Here is a 17,153-nt window from a genome sequence, read left to right as displayed (position 1 = left end):
TTTTCACACAAAGCGTAGTGCAAATCTGGAACTTTCTCTGCCGTGGGTGAATGATCTAATCACTCCTGTTCCTGATGCTCCCCGTAGTCCTCATTCGGTAGTGAGTTTGAAAATTAAATGGCATCTCCAGATCAGTGTGTGGAAACAAAAAAGATGTTGATCTGATTTCCATGAGTATTGGCGCTCACTGCTTGAATCTGTGGGTGATGCCAGGCCAGGGTCTCCGCCATCAATTCTCTTTCTCTGTAAGTGAGCATTTCACTGGCTCCTCAGCTGATGCCATTTGGTATTGGAGAGGGTGGTACAGCTGTGATATGAGCCCTCTTAACAAGGAAGAGTCATTTTTTAATAAAAAACACTTGTATTGAGCTAAAACAATTTATGTTTAACGTGTTCATTTCAAAATGGTTCTTGAGAAAAAATTCAACCTGTAAATTCACTCAGATACTTAAATGGACAGTGGCAGGCCCTCCCCAGGGTCAAGGTCTCCAGGTCCAGAGAGCTGCCGGCCAATCAGAGGCATACAGCTCTATTGAACAGTCGCGTCATTGGGAAGGCGCTGGCTGCTGCTGGTACGACATCCACCCAAGGCCTAACATCATTGCTGGATCCCAGGCCACTGGTGCGTGCTGGCGGGAGGAGGGAGGGTTGGTGGCAATGGCAGGGGATGTAGTTCTCACCGGGCCCCCCTTTCTGAGGCGGCGTCCCTTGATCAGACCTTTGAAGGGACCACCCCTCCTCCCTCAAGGAACCCACAAGCAAACATGAAAGGATTTGCTTGTCATGCCTTCCTCATGGTGAGCACCCCCCACACAGTACCATTGGCGGTGGGAAGAGGCACTTAAGTGGGTATTAATTATCCACTCAAGGGCCTCAACTGGCAGCAGGGTGGGAAAGCCACCCATGGTTCTTCCTGCACAGAATTAATTGCCCCAAAACTTGCCATGGGAGAGGGCGTTAAATTCTGCCTATTCTCTCATCCTTCCCCACGGGGATCAGAAGAGAAGGACAACTTCTCTGAGTTGAATCCATGTTGCACTGGATGTGGGTGCGCTCAATGATGCATTCCCAGCACTAACATCCCTCACACTCTCACCTTATTAAAAAAAATTAAATAATATTCTTCATACTAGGTTGCTAGTTACCTGTTTTAAGTCCTTTTACTGGATAGGTTGCCTGGGCTAGGAAGTTGGGGTCACTGAACATGTCCTCATCATACACAATGAACTTCAAAAAGGCAAATTCGGGATTATTGATGTCAAAGACAAATTGCTTGAAGAGCCAGACAGGATTTAACCCATTATCCGCTGGAACAAAAATAAAACATAAGCAGATGCAATGAAATAATACTTTATATAACATTTCTTTTCTCTGTGTTTCCTTTGTTACTTCACTTTTCTTCCCTCCTCTACCTCTACCTGAGCTTCCTGCATAGTTCCCACAAACAGCCATTCCTTACGACCCATTTCCAGCAAGGATAGTGATTAGGAACTGGAACCTTGGCTGATTTTCCATCTGTTTTGATGTCAGTGCTGAGCTCAGCTAATAACACAGAGCAGGGACTAAACCTGAGACCATTCTGGTCTGCATGTCTCAATTCCACACTGGACACAGAATTTACCAACTGAGTAAATAACAAATAATCCATTAAGTAGTTTAATGTAAAAACTGACAGGACTCTTTCCAGCATTATCTTTTAATGGCTACTCTCACCCCACAAACACACACACACACATACACACACACACACATGGATTAACTATCCTCAGAGAAGAAATTCCTCCTCATCTCTGTCTTAAATGGGCGACCCCTTACTCTGAGATTATGCCATCTGATCCTAGACTCTCCCACAAGTGGAAACAACCTCTCAGCATCCACCCTGTCAAGCCCCCTAAGAATCTTATATGTTTCAATAAGGTCACCTCTCATTCTTCTAAACTCCCACGAGTACAGGCCCAACCTACTCAACCTCTCCTCATAAGAAAATCCCTCCATACCTGGGATCAGGAAGAGTCAGATTTTCTAAACTCACAATTGTAACTTAACAACCCCTGCTGGACTTCTGAGGAATGGATCGTGTCTATGAATCTGTTGGCATGCACTGTCAAAGCTCCCAGAGGAAGAATGGCAACCCAGTCGAGGGACCAGAGAGCTGCCAATGCACATGGAACTGTCTGCTAGAAAACAGCCAACCTCCTGGGGAATGGACAAAAATTGACAGAAGAAAAAATATGCATTAAATCAGAAAATGAAGTATTATAATCCCTTCGTTAATATGAGGTTATTTAGAATGATTCATTTATTAATGAGGGAGAGTCAAATGTGCATTCTAAGTTTCTATGAGAGCAAAATACTGCGCATGCTGGAAATCTGAAATAAAAACAGAAAATGCTGGAAAAACTCAGCAGGTCTGGAAGCATCTGTGGAGAGAGAAACAGAGTTAATGTTTCGAGTCCATATGACTCTTCTTCTGAGTCTGTATGACTCCTTCTGAAAAAGTCATGCAGACGCGAAATGTTAACTCTGTTTCTCTCTACACAGATGCTGCCAGACCTGCTGAGTTTTCCCAGCATTTTCAGTTTTTATTCTAAGTTTCTATACTTCCTATTATTAAGTGAGATTTATGCAGTGTGTGTCATCGGGTTATATTTTTTGTATATCCTCACATATTTTGTGTATTCACAGGGTGGTGTATGTGGAAAATTGAATCATTACACCGTACGAAGTGCCCTTCTGATGTTGGGATATATTCAAAGGAAAATTAAATAGTATTTTTTTTCTGAAAAGGATATTTTATACTGCTGAGTTAAGTACTTCCAGGTGAGGTACATGGAGTACCAGTAGGCTGGCCAGAATGAAGTCCCCTCTGCACTACCCTAATTAATACTCTGGTGCAGCCTGGATTGTCTACTGAGTGAAGCTGTTTCTATTCTGCTTCCAATGATGTACGTTCAAGACATGGCATGTAGTAAATGTCACATGCTTGTGGGGGGACCAGGTGACTTTGGACTCTGATTCCCAAACCTCTTCACCACTGGAGTTTTCCTCTTGTCATGTCTGGGTCTATTGTAGACTAATTGAGAGAAATTGATTGTTATGACTAGCCAAAATCTCCATTATTGCTGTATCATGTGACTGCCCGGATGATAGAAGGTCCTTCTTCATCTCGCAATTCCTGACGTACATCATTGGGAGCAGAATAGAAACAGCTTCACTCAGTAGACAATCCAGGCTGCACCAGAGTATTAATTAGGGTAGTGTAGAGGGGACTTCATTCTGGCCAGCCTACTGGTGCTCAGTGTACCTCACCTGGAAGTACTTAAACTCAGCAATATAAACTTTGTATCTATTCCATGCTGCACCCGCCTTTGAATACAAATTCACCAACAGAGATCAATAGGGAGGAAATGACGTATAGATTATTGGCAAAAAGCCATCTAATGGAAGGTCATTGCCTTGAAATGTTAACCCTGCTCTCTCCGCAGATGTTACCTTTTCTGCTGAGTGTTTCCAGCATTTTCTGTTTTTACTTCAGATTTCCAGCATCTGCAGTATTTAACTTTCTGTGTAGATTATTAAAGCTGTTGAAATGATTCTAATGCTGTGTCTGGCTCGGACTGTGCGTGGGGACTGAGAACATTATCAGCTGATCTTCAATGTCAAGCCTCATGCGAAGGATTCCCGACTGGTATGGTCCCTTTCCCCTCCCCACAAAAAGGCTGCTGCTTTAGGGACCGAGAAGGGAGAAAAACACAGGAGCTAAGGAAAAAATGTTGCCGGGGGCGTACAATCAGATCACCAGGTCGCAAAGGAAGAGTTTCACTTACCCACTACCTCTGTTTTGTATTTGCTGTTGTCGTACTCGGCTCCACATACCTCCACCTCAACAAATGGACAAACAATGCTCCTCCCATTCTTGGGCAAGTGTCGTGCTCCCAAGATCTATCAATTTAAGAGAATGAAGTCAGTAAGGACTCACACCTACAGCTTCTCCTCATGTATTCTTATTTAAAAGGAGTGAGGACGCTGAATTTATGTCTCTCTCTCTGTCGCTCGAAGAATGAGGACACTTGCCACAGAGCCCATGGCAAGAGCTTGCGCGTGGAGACGTTTAATGTGGGGATGCTGACACTACCGCACGGTTCTAGCTGCCCACGAAGTTGTTCCACTCTTACCGCCTGCCATAGGTGTATCTGTAGGATTTACAGGTTGACAATCAACCTGCTTTGCTACACCACAAACACACCCTCTGTGGCCATCAAGTCCTGGGATGGGACTTGAACCCAGAGCTTCTCACTGTTAGCGGTGCTACCCACTGCACCAGAAGACCTCCTATGTTGAATTGATATATCACCCTGTAAAATAGCTATTCCCAACAGCTGGCAAATTAGTAATCCAGTGGGAAACTAAGCCATTCCACTCCGTGCTGGGACAGCATTAGTGTTGCCACAACTTACAGCATGTCAGGGTTGAAAAAAGTTCCTCAGGGTAGTCTCCCAGGCCCAACCATCTTCAGCTGCTTCATCAATGACTTTCCTTCTATCATAAGGTCAGGAGTGGGACATTCGCTGATGATTGCACAATGTTCAGCACCATTTGCGACTCCTCAGATACTGAAGCAGTCCGTGTCCATATGTAGTAAGACCTGAACAACATCCAGGCTTGGGCTGACAAGTGGCAAGTAACATTCGCATCACACAAGTGCCACGCAATGACCATCTCCAAAAAGAGAGAATCCAACCATCGCCCCTTGACGTTCAATTGCATTATTATTGCTGAATACCCCACTATCAGCATCCTGGGGATCGCTATTGACCAGAAACTGAACTGGACTAGCCGTATAAATACTGTGGCTACAAGAGCAAGTCAGAGGCTAGGAATTATGCGACGATTAACTCACCTCCTGACTCCCCAAAGCCTGTCCACCATCTACAAGGCACAAGTCAGGAGTGTGATGGAATACTCCCCACTTTCCTGGATGAGTGCAGCTCCAACAGCACTCAAGAAGCTTGACACCCTCCAGGACAAAGCAGCCCGTTTGATCCACAAACATTCACTCCCTCCACCACCGATGCACAGTGGCAGGAGTGTGTACCATCTACAAGATGTACTGTAGGAATTCACCACGGCTCCTTCGACAGCACCTTCCAAACCCACGACCACTACCATCTAGAAGGACAAGGGCAGCAGATAGATGGGAACGCCACCACCTGAAATTTCCCCTCCAAGCCACTCATCATCCTGTCTTAGAAATATATCGCTGTTCCTTCACTGTTGCTGGGTCAAAATCCTAGATCTCCCTCTCTGACAGCACCGTGGGTGTACCTACACCACATGGACTGCAGCAGTTCAAGAAGACAGCTCACTGCCACCTTCTCAAGGGCAATTAGAGATGGGCAATAAATGCTGGCCTTGCCAGCAAAGCTCACATCCCATAAATGAATAAAAAAAGGGGCAAAATCAGAGTTTCATTATTCAGTGATTCCTGCTGGCACAGGATCATGGCTGAATAACCTAGTAATTTCCTGCATTTAATGAACAGCCAAAGAACCAAAGGGGAGCTGAAAAGAATTCTTTCATGCAGCAAGTTGATTTGATCTGGAATGCGTTGCCTGAAAGGGTGATGGAGGCAGATTCGATAATAACTTTCAAAAGATCTATACTAGAAAAGGAAAAAAATATATAGGACTGTGGGGAAAGAGCAGGGGTGTAGGGCTAATTGGATAACTCTTTCAAAGAGCCAGAATAGGCACAGTGATCCCCTGCTGTGTGAGGTAAATGGAGGATAGCTGAAGCCTAGGGAACTAAACAATGAAGCCTTTATCGTTAAGCGAGACGGGGAGAACAAGAATCCACCTTGTTGCCTCAGTAATAAAATTATGGGCAGAATCTTCAGGTCAGCAAGCAGGGGCAGGCCCCACTCGCTGACACGTAGAATGACGCGTGGTGACGTCGGGCGTGTGTCCCAGCGTCAGCGCGCGTTATTCACATATTCAGTTTGGCGGGTGTGCAGCGGAGTCAGCCGTGTGCCCGCCGAGCTGTCAAAGGCCTATTAAGGCCATTTAAATTCCATTTGAAATAATTAACTGAGCTGCCCGTCCAACTGTGGCACTGTCACATGAGGGGACATGTCTTTCAATTTTTTTTTCCTTTACTTTGATTTTTAAAAATTTTAACAATCTCCCTGAGGCAGCTCTGTGACCTCAGGGAGATTTCTGCGCTCTTTTGCGAGCATGCGTGAAAGAGCATAGGCCCTGACTCAGCCTACTCCCCCCCAACGTCCGCACAGGGAGTGCTCAGCACTTCTGGGTGTGCATCATGCTGGGCGGGCCTTAATTGGCCTGCCCGCGTAAAATGGCGGCGCGCAGCCAATCGCGGGTGGCGATCAGCTGCGTGCCCGCCTGCACCCGCCCAACCTCCCTGACGGGGAGAAAATTTCTTCCCTATGATCAGATTCCAATTCCTGGTATTAACTGCTGTGAAACATCTGTTGTGCATTGCATGTAATAGTGCAGCGGCGAGGTGTTGCGAGCACGAGCTAAACTCAGACTTATCCCTGAGCCTCTCTCTGTGTGTACCTGTCACTGAGTAGTGACCAACCATGTCAACCCGTGCTCTCAGAGACTCCCAGGACAAGAATCCAGTCCAACTTGTCCTTCAGGAGGTGTGGGCAGGAAACTGAAGGGTAGAGGGAGAGAAGAGAAGTCTCATGCAGCGCTGCAAGTATAGCAGCGCATTGGAAATTCAAACTGGTGCATCACGCAAAGCCGACAGATATCACTGACTATGGCTTGCTACTACATTAAGGTACCCATAGCAACTTCAGCCATTTTGTTGTGTTGAGGCATTGGGAAATCAGTCACATACATCTCCTAACATTTGGCTGAAGAACAGCCGAAGGGAAGGTATCGGAGAGAAGTCACCTGCAGTGCCTATGGAAACTTGAATAAACAAGAAAGAGTGCATGAAAAATGTACAAATATCTCCTTTCACTGCTGGTCCTATGTGCAATGAGTTTGGGCAAAGATAACCCTGACTTCAGTGGCCATTGGCCATAGGAAGACAGTATGGGGTTGTTTGGGCAATGTAAAAATGTCACTTTGGTGCTGTAGGGGGAGCTCTTCTCAGCTTTGGGCTGAGGTATGTTGTTGCAACAAAACACACTAATTGCCTAAAATACAGGCTTGCGTTGTATTAACTGATTTAAATGCCACCAGGTGTTAGCAAGGTGAGTTTGAGCAGCCAAGTACTAGCAGGTAAGTGACAGGGAAGGAGTGGGGCTGGTAGGGGGGAGGCTGGTAGAGGGGAGTGGGAGTTGCGGCTTTCTTTGTGGGGCTCTGAGAAGCCCCTGCATTTTCCGATCCCACAAAAGGAAAATTTCACACTCACCTTGGAGGACCTCTTCCATTTGTATATACCAGCTGCAAACCTGCTTCAATTTAGTGAGGACATTGTGGTGGTTCCATACACAAGCCCCAGGCAAATTAATGTCAGGGTCCTATTGACATCATAGTAAGTGCACGAGGCTTCAACCTGATTCTGGCAAACACCAAAACCAGTGGGAATTGAGCTAGAAATTGAGCTGCTCCATTTTCACTGCTCACCTACTCCGTTCCCACCTAGAACGAAGAGTTACAATTCCCTTTCATGCTTTCAGCATCTTTCAGGTTGCTTAGTTCTCTTGTGGTAAAACAAAATGGCTGCCACTTGCCTGAAGCTGCACGGTGATTGGTTCCACGCCCTTGAGAGTGTTCTTGTCAAAAGGGTCAAAGCTCTCGTCTCTCATGATGTCAGGGTGCAAAACATACCCACTCTTCCCATTCATGGTGAAGATTGCTTGGTTCAACTGCATGGGTTTGTCTGCAGAGAAAAGAAATTCCAAAACACTTTCAGATTCAAAGTTAATTCCTCTTTTACTATGTCAGTGATTCTCCTACACAGTTCCCAGTATTTACAGTGCCTCTATTTCCTTTAGCTGGGATCTTCTGTGCCTAATATTGGAGTCTCACAAGGGTTAGTACTGATTTTCATGGGTGAATCTGGAAGAGAGTAAGGGAGTAAATTTCCATGCACATTTTCCCGCTTATCTTCAGCCATGTAAATCCCACAGAAATGACAGAAAAGTTACTCCTTAATTGGCAGCACTGCGCAGTTGGGAGCTTCGCAGCTGAATCCTGTCAAGTTCTCACCGACAATAAAGATAGTCTCGCAAAGGGTCACCAAATAGCAATTGGGAACAAATCTTTAATCACCTTTCTAGCTGGGGAAACTCTTTCGAGTTATCAACAGTCACAGATTGCATCTCTTTCGAGTACAATCACAGTTCTTGGTTTCCGGGAGTGGGACATGAACCCACAACCCTCTGATTCAAAGGCGAGGGTGCTATGAACTGAGCCACATGATAAGTCCAATTAAAACACCCTAATACCCAACCCATTTGAGCTCATTCAGCACAGACCAGGCTTGTCGGGCTTAGTTAATCATTGGATCAACTCGCTGAGCCTTTCTAACCCATATGGCTCTGCTCCACATTTAGCAAAGAGCCACCAGAGGGCCTTCTCATATATTGGATATGTATATATAAAATATGAGGGACTAGTGTAAATTAAATTTATTTCCTGGTGGTGTAAGAGGTGATCAGATGACATTACAAGCCGTTTGGGCTATGGTCAGGTAGATTATAGTTTACACCTTTGCTATAGCCATAGTCATTGTTTCTGTAATTATCATTCAGTCCAGCAGAGGGAGCGTCAGCCCACTTATTTAATACTGAGCTGCACTTACAACAATAATGATAACCACTCTAACATAGAAAAACATTGCAGGACATTTCACAGATAGGATTGCCAAATGTGATAAGACATGTTCCTGAAAGTTGCATTACCTGACTTCAGACTGCCTCCACTATTGGGGTGGCCCAGCACAGTGCAGCACCTCGCCATGGCAATCACAAAGATAATACACTCTTCGTTATCTGATGGGATGATTCTTGATTGTCAAATATTTTTATAAATAGTTATCAGAAGTGTCCAAAAAAAACAAAAACTTTTTATGTCCTTATGATATTTCTTCAGGGTTGGTTGCAGGCCTATGTATTTAATACATAGACTGTCCATGCGTAAGAAAGCATGGGTGCTGAATCAAAGAAGGAAAGAGTAACAGTCCTGACCAAAATCTTGATTAAAGAGTTGTGTTTTGGAGAGAAGCTGAGAGGAAAGGGAGAGTGATTTAGGGAAGGAGTTACAGAACATTGGGCCTAGATGACTGAAGGGACAGTCACCAATGTTCAATTGATAGGATATTGGTAGCACAATTTTGGATGAGCAGAAGTTTATGGAGCTTCAAGATAACGCAGGCACAGATGAAGGTTTCAGTGGGTGATGGGCTGAGGTAGGGGTGGAGGTGGGCAATATTATGGAATTGCAGTTATTGTGATAGACGGACTATGGGTTTGGAAACTTAATTTGGATTCAAACAGAATGCTGAGGCTACGAGTACTGAGACAGGTTAGAATCAGTGGCAAGGGTAAGGAGAATATGGTGGAAACCCAAGATGATGGTTTTGGTCTTCTCAATTTTTGTCTCGAGGAAATTACAATTTATAAATACTTTGCTGTCTGGCCACCCATCCGACATCTCGAGATAGCGGAGGTGTTGAGAGAGATGGTGAAAACATAAGGCTGGGTGTCACCAGCATGCTTGTAGAAGGTCCCATTTCACCAAGGGAAAGCATGTGGATGAGGAAGAGGTGATGGGCTAAGTATGGATCCTTGGAGGGTTCCTGAGATTATGGTATTGGGTTGGGAAGGGAAGTCATTAGTAGAGATTCTCTGGCTATGATCGAATTAGGTAAGGGTGGAAGCAAGTGTTGGAAATCCCACGGAGCTAGAAATCAGATGGAAGGGATTGGAGAATGATGGTGTCAATGGGAACGATGCTTTTGAGGCAAAGGGAAAGAATTTGAGAAAGGTACTTTGAGAAGGAAAAGAGAAGAAACTGGGAACAATGCTTTTGGGTGTTGAAAGGAAAAAAGCTGAAAAGTATATTGAGAGGATGAAGGAAGGGAAGTCCTAAGCCCAGAAGATTTTGATTTATGGCACTTCAGTCTCACTTCCAAAGAATGCTGTAGCTGCCACTCTCTCTGTGACTTCTACCAGGAGCTGAGCTGAGTGGGACATGTACAAAAAAAAACTTATACAGTGCCATACACAACACATGTTGTACTGCTGGCAAAGCTGCACCACTTCACAGCATTGGATACCGTGCTCCAGTGAAGAGTGTTCCGGTACTGCTTCTGACTGAACGATAACCTTTAACAGCCCATTGAAAATATAACATAGTAAACATGATTGTTAAAAATATTCTAGCAAAAAACCAGCACAAGCACGAGGGACTCGGTCTGTGTTGGAAACTTCTATGGTTCTATAGAAGGGTTTTAACATCTTTTTTTAACAAGTTCTCTGTTTTTGAACTTTTTGAAGCACCCTCCCACACCATTTTATTTTAAGGGCAGGCTTTTGAAATTCAGAAATCCGAACTGTGGACTTTTCTGAATCAGATAACTGAATCTAAAAAAAAAGCTAAAAAAAAAATAAGCCTCAATGCCAAAAACACAGCGAGGCTGCTCACTCCCTGTGCACGGTATGGGGTAGCCTTGCCTCCCTTGGTTTTGAGCGATTGTAAGTCACTCTCTGGCGTAGCTCGTCATAGCAAATTTACCTGGTGTCTGAAAGTTGAGTGCGACCAGTTGGCTGCCGCAGATCCACATGGGCAGTGGGTCGTAGTTGGAGGAGTCCAGGCGTTGCCCCTTGGGGTAGACACGACTCAGCTGCCGGTGGTTGTACTGAAGAAACTTCTTGCCCTTGCTTTTGTTAGCGTATTTTTCCGCCTTTGTTTCGGGGAAGGACGACATGTCTCTGTAACAGGCCTTGTCTGTTCCGATCTCTGCAGACGAGTCAACGCGAGGTCAGCAAAGAAGCACCAATATGGAGAGGGCTAACGAGGTACATCAATTCATCTTTTGACAAGATTCATTGCTCATCAATGATATACTGACTTTCCCGGTACTTAATGACTCCTTCTATGTATTGTGTAACACAGACAACATTTTACTCATTGGCCAGGAATTTCCTTGGAGCTTCTTGCGTTCCAAGCCTGTTACATTGGCAGACGGTGAGGCGGAAGCATTGTTTCCCACAACATTATCTCAGTGGAGCGGGAATGGCATTGTGGAAATTCTGCATTGGCTAGATTAGAGAATTTTGTATTCGTCAGGAGCTCTGAGGAAGATAGGGACTTCCATTTCAGATACTCAGTGTCAGCATCGAATAGTCCCAGGTCAGAATGGCACTGGTTAAAGCAGAGTCAGGCTCGCTCCACATTACAGCAGCAATGGGCCTCAGTCTAAACAAGAATGCCCACTCCACCAGCTAACCTGTGGGCCTTCTGAGTGGCAGAAACAACATGAGGTCAATGGGCCTGTATTTCTACAGGAGCTACTCAGCCAGCAGAAGAGATGCCAGGATGGTACATTTTGGATGGTTAGGAAGGGCTTCCAGTACCTCTGAGGGCACTTTAGCAGAATCTGGCTCAATACTTTTACAGGCTGAAAATCAAAGCTGGCTACATAAATCCACAGCTTCAATAGAGGCAAATTTTGCCGAAGTCATAAAGGATTGATTACCTCAGGGTAGTGAAGGTCTTTCAAAAGGCCTTACAGGATCTCCTGTCAACACTCAGCTGATGTGAGTTACCTTTTAAGAGTGGAAAGGGCAGAATTCTCAGGCTAGCATGGAACACCCCCAGTCAATCCCTTGATGTAAAGGGCTTGGGTGGAAAATCTGGTCATGGCCCTCTAGTGGAAAATAGTAATCAGAAAAAAATAAAGTGTTATTTGGTCAAACCCTATTGTCCTATCCAGGGCCTGGGTTTATTTCCAAGTGGCAGAGAGGGCTAAGAGAGGAGAGGTTGTTAAAGTAATGAAGAGCTTTGATCACGTGAATAGGGAAAAATTATTCCTACTATTTGGAAAACCAGTGCTGCGGGGTTATCAATTTAAAATGATCATTCAGAATGAGGAGGAAGGTGAGGAGAAATTTCTATAGAGAGAGGGCTGGATTTTCATCATCAAGGCAGGTAGCAGGAGTTAGGAAATTTCCCAGCTTGGTGCGCTCACCTTGGGTGTAAGTGCCAGCCAAGACAGGACTTTTGTTCCAGGTGCCAACAGGAGGCGGGCACACCACCACGGGGAACAGTATGGTGGCAGCCACAAGGGCTGTTTAAAAGGCCCACCTCAGAGCTCTGGGACTTCGTCCCAGTTATAATAAAAGCAATAAGTTCCTCTAGCCCTCACCCCTCACCACCCCTCATACTCTCCATGCCCCACCTATGCCATTTCATGGCTCCTCACCCACCACCAATGTTCCCTTATACCCTCCATGCCACATTTCACCCCAACACCCACATCCTATGACCCCTCATAACTTCCATGTCAAGCTATGGCATTTCCATGCCCGTTCACCTCCCATACACTCTATTGAGCCAATGAACCCTATAGTGACAATGGAATGTGTTAAAAAAGCTTTAAAAACAGTTATTCATTCATAACTTTCCATTTTGTTATAAATCTCCTTTGGCTACAGCCCAATAAAAGTGTCAATCATTCAGACCATTTAAAGTATCAATAGCAGAAACTGCAAGCACTTGAACCCTCTGTCTTGTGTAAATAAATATTGTGCAATTGACATAATAGATCACAGACCAAGAGCTGTCGATAAAGCAATATTATCTCTGGGGCACAGCTGTTTCAACAGTCTAGTGGATGTTTGGGATCTCAGTCAAGAATGCATAATGAGGCTTGGTTGAGAGCCTAGACATCCATTTGTCAGGAAGATATAATAATCTTATAATGTTATTGGAATATATGGTGGAATCATTGTGGGGTCAGTGTCTAAGGGTCTATGTCTATGTGTGCAACTCAATTGAATTAAAGGCAGCTGGTCTGAAGGCTTTGATGTAACAGAAGATAAGCTAGGTTTGAAATGTTAAGTAGGTAAACATAGGTGTAGAGGGAACATTTGCATTTTTAAATAAGCCAGACTAGATCGATTTCAAAGGAGAGGTGAAATGCTTCACCTAGCCGGGAGAAGTTAAGAAACAGTGAGCAGGATCTTCCCCCTATTGGAGGGGTTGTGCGGGAGCGGGTGCGAGCAGGCAGGTCCCGATCAGCACCCCCAGCTGGGGGCGCTCTGTCACTTTATGTGGGTGGGCCAATTAAGGCCCGCCCAGTGTTACGTGCAACAGGAAGTGCTATGCGCTCCCTGTGTGGGCGGGGGGTGAGATTCCCTGAGCCGGGAGTGCGTTCTTTCGCGCATGCACGCAAAGTAGCGCGCTCATCTCCCTGAGGCTAAGTGCTGCCTCAGGGAGATCGGCTCAGGTTTCAAACCTTGAATAAAGATGAGAAAAAGAATTATTGACATGTCCCCTCTTGTGACACTGTCACATGAGTTGGGACATGTCCATTACTTTTATTTAAAAAATTCTGGTACATTTTAAATCCCTCATGAAACCTCATCCCGCCCGTGGATGAGGTTCATGTTTTTTCAGAAGCCCGCCTGGGCTCCCAGCTTGCCCGCCAAACTTAAGGTTGGACGGGCAGGTCCATCGATTACTTTATTACTTCTTTAAGGGCTATAAGTGGCCGTTGACAGATCGGCGGGTGCGCAGCCAACTTGGCTCCGTGCCCACTGACCTGAAAATGTAAATGACGCAGGGTGACATCGGGACGCACGCCCAACGTCATGCCGCATCATTTTATGCATCGGCAAGTGGTGTGTGGTGGTGGGATATAGCTTAGCATGGAGGGTATGAGGGGCCATGGGATATATATGGAGGGGTAGAGTTTGGCTTGGAGGGTATGAGGGGCCATGGGGTTGGGTGGAGGGGCACAAGTTGGCATGTGGGGGAAAAGTAACTTGAACTTACCTTTCAAAAGATTCCTTCAACTAGACTATGGTTCAGAACGCCTCTGAGGGGCTGTGAACGAGTGCTGCAAAAGCTGGCCAGACTCCATGAAAATTGTAGAGGACCAGGACATGCCTATCCCCACAATGGAGCTGGCCAGCCCTAGAGTGCAGCATATGGGCTTGCGCCCTGCAGCAGCCCCCATCCTTAAACTGCACTGGTTAAAATTAGAAATCCTAGGAATGAGGTCAGGAATCCCAGAATCGGGTTCCGGCCACCATTTTCACACTTCTGTGGAGCCTCCCCGACTTCAAAAGAAAGATTGTTCCCCCATCGGTGGGGGTGTGTGGGAGCAGGCGCGGGTGGGTGTGCCGCCATTTTATGTGGGTGGGCCAGTTAAGGCCCACCCAGCGTGACGTCTGCCAGGAAGCGCGATGCACTCCCCGTACAGGTGGTGGGGGGGGTGGGGGGATTCCCTCATCCGGGAGTGCGTTCTTATGTGTTTGTGTGCGAAAGAGCACACTGATCTCCCTGAGGCTAAGTGCTGCCTCAGGGAGATCAGCTCCAAATTAAAATTTGCAATAAAAATGATAGAAAAATTTCCCTGACATGTTCCCTCATGTGACACTGAGTTGGGACATGTCCATAACTTTAACTGAAACCTTTATTAAAAATTTAAATACCCTCATGAAACCTCATCCCGCCCGTGGATGAGGTTTCATGCTTTTTCTGAAGCCCGCCAGATTGGACGGGCAGGTCCACTAATGATTTTAATTAGTTTCTCAGTGGCCTCAATAGGCCGTTGACAGGTTGGCGGGTGCACAGCTGACTTGGCTGCGTCTCCGCCGACCTGAAAATGGAAATGACGTGGGGTGACGTCGGGAGTTCCACTCGACATCATCCTGGGTCATTTTACGCGTCGGCGAGCGGGCCCCACCCCCCCCTCCCCCCACTCGCCGACCTGAAGATCCTGCCCCAGGAAAAATCCAGGCCAGAGTGATGTTGGACATGGAATGTTTGGCCACAGGGAGTGACTGAGGAAGGCATCATTGCATCAGTGAATCGAAATTTGCATAAATATTTGAGAAGGCAAAGAGAGCTGGAGAGATCAGGCAGTGTGATTTGTTTTGGATTAGGCTAGTAAACAGCTGCATGATAACAGCAACTTGCATTTTTATAACATCAGGCAATCGGCCAAATGGCTTCCTTCTGTGCTGCAAACCTTAGTGTTCCTAATAATGAGCTACATCAGGATGCTGCCTGGGCCCGGACAATAGGCTCAATACATTTTGTGCTGGATTAGGGTCATGTTAAATGTTAGTCTTGTCCACATGACAATTTGATTTAAAGACAAAAGTAACTCAACAAAATAAGTTGCAAGATAAAATGACAGGAAATTGAATGTTTGCATCTGAATGGCTTGAGTCAAACTTACTTTCTTCATCAAAGGGCACAGGGCGGCAGTAGACGACTAGCTCTGACAATTCCAGCGCAATCTTCTTTCGCCTTTCCATTATTTTTCCTTCTTGCATCTGTTACAAAGAGATATGGACATTTAACAGCATCGTGGGAACAATGGCACCACCCAGACTGCAGTGGTTCAAGGAGAAGGCCCGCCACCACCTTCTCAAGGCAAATGCCAACTTTGCCAGCAAAGCCCATATCCTGAGAATGAAAAGCAAACTTTTTTTTTCTAATTGCCCTGTTCTAAAGGAGTTGATTCATTCTGGGGTGTGGTTTCACTGGCACTGCCCATTCTCCAGTGCCTTGCCTAAGTGGCTATTCTACATGTATGAATCTTGACAGGTCACTCAACCTTGAAATGCATCACCCTGAGCTCCATCCTAGTCTCACCTAATGTCTACTAGCAGGTATTTTCTAGCAAGATCACGGAATAGCAACCAGGAATGAGAACCCTGGCTGACTCTTCTCCTCTCTAGCTAGGACACTCTGAAGAACAGCAGGTCAGAGCTTGATAGTGGGGATGTGAACATCAGAACCATTATATTCCTGTGGAATATTTCAGCATCTCAGTCCATACGAATCCTGATCCATTGCCAATCAATCCCATTCCCAGTCAGACGCATCCAGATCCTTTTTCAAGGAGTTGATCACCTGGCTTCAGCTGCAACATGTATCACTTATCCACACTCCCAGGGAAAAGACCTTCAGTTCTGCATGAAACATTTCATTTTAAATCAATATGCTTTAATTCACTGCTCACAGTTAAATACCTCACTGACATCACTCCACCCATGTCATTCAGCGTTTTAAAACCAGAATCACGTTTTGTTTTCTTTTCTGCATTAAGTCATCACACACACACACCCAATCACACCACCCCCCTGACACCCAGACATAAACACACACCCACACCCACACCCCCCCCACACTGCCAAATCATACACACATACATCCAATCTCACAAACACACACACAAACACCCGTCCAATCTCACACACACGCACACACAATCTCACACACACACACACCTACACCCCGCCACCAATCACACACACACACATACACCTACCCACCCAATCACGCACACACAGCCCCACGCACACACACACACACACATACACACTCCCACCCAATCACACACCCACACCCAATCACAACACACACACGCACACACAGCCCCACACCCAATCACACACACACACATCCACAATCACACAATCCCTGAATAGTGGTCAGGAGTGAGATACTTACCCTTCTCTAACTCAGGGAGTTGTGTCAAACTGTAGCTGCCTGTGATGCCTGTCACTTTAAGACCAGTTCAACTGAGTAGGAGTCACGTGATTTGTTCAACCAATGTGTGGCTAGTGCAGAGGGAATAAATTCCAGAGAGGGGTTTCCTTGGAAAAGATGGCTGTATGAGGGGCTGGCTGCATGCAAGCAGCCACAGAAGCTCTCATGTAAATAAAATTCGTTTTGTTTAACTAAGAGGCCTCCCAGAGTGTATTTCTACACTAACTCAGCCATGCCATGGCTAAAATCAGCTAACTCAACAAACGGCAATACAACAATCTGCATTTATATAGCACCTTTAATAGAGTAAAGCATTGCAAGGCATTTTACAGTAGATTTATCAGGCAAAGATTAACAGCAAGCCAAAGAAGGAGACATTAGAACAAGCAGCCAAATGCTTTTTCAAAGCGGTGGGTTATAAACTGTGCCTGAAAGGAG

The 17,153-nt window shown here is 45.7% G+C and overlaps 1 protein-coding gene across 2 annotated transcripts in view; it reads right to left on the bottom strand.

Moving 5' to 3' along the window:
* The window catches only part of LOC144679942 (1-phosphatidylinositol 4,5-bisphosphate phosphodiesterase gamma-1-like), a 249,940-nt gene that overhangs the window by 17,516 nt on the left and 215,271 nt on the right, over nt 1-17,153 (bottom strand). For both annotated transcript variants that reach the window (XM_078540932.1, XM_078540933.1), the window contains exons 25-29: nt 15,397-15,493; nt 10,719-10,943; nt 7,712-7,860; nt 3,828-3,942; nt 1,146-1,307 (exon numbers count right to left, since the gene is read on the bottom strand). In XM_078540932.1, coding sequence (XP_078397058.1) covers nt 1,146-1,307; nt 3,828-3,942; nt 7,712-7,860; nt 10,719-10,943; nt 15,397-15,493 — 748 coding nt within the window. The remainder of the gene's footprint in view (nt 1-1,145; nt 1,308-3,827; nt 3,943-7,711; nt 7,861-10,718; nt 10,944-15,396; nt 15,494-17,153) is intronic.

The sequence above is a fragment of the Cetorhinus maximus genome, chromosome 4 (genome assembly GCF_964194155.1).
Source record: "Cetorhinus maximus chromosome 4, sCetMax3.hap1.1, whole genome shotgun sequence".
Lineage (NCBI taxonomy): Eukaryota > Metazoa > Chordata > Chondrichthyes > Lamniformes > Cetorhinidae > Cetorhinus > Cetorhinus maximus.
This window is presented reverse-complemented; position numbering and strand designations above follow the sequence as displayed.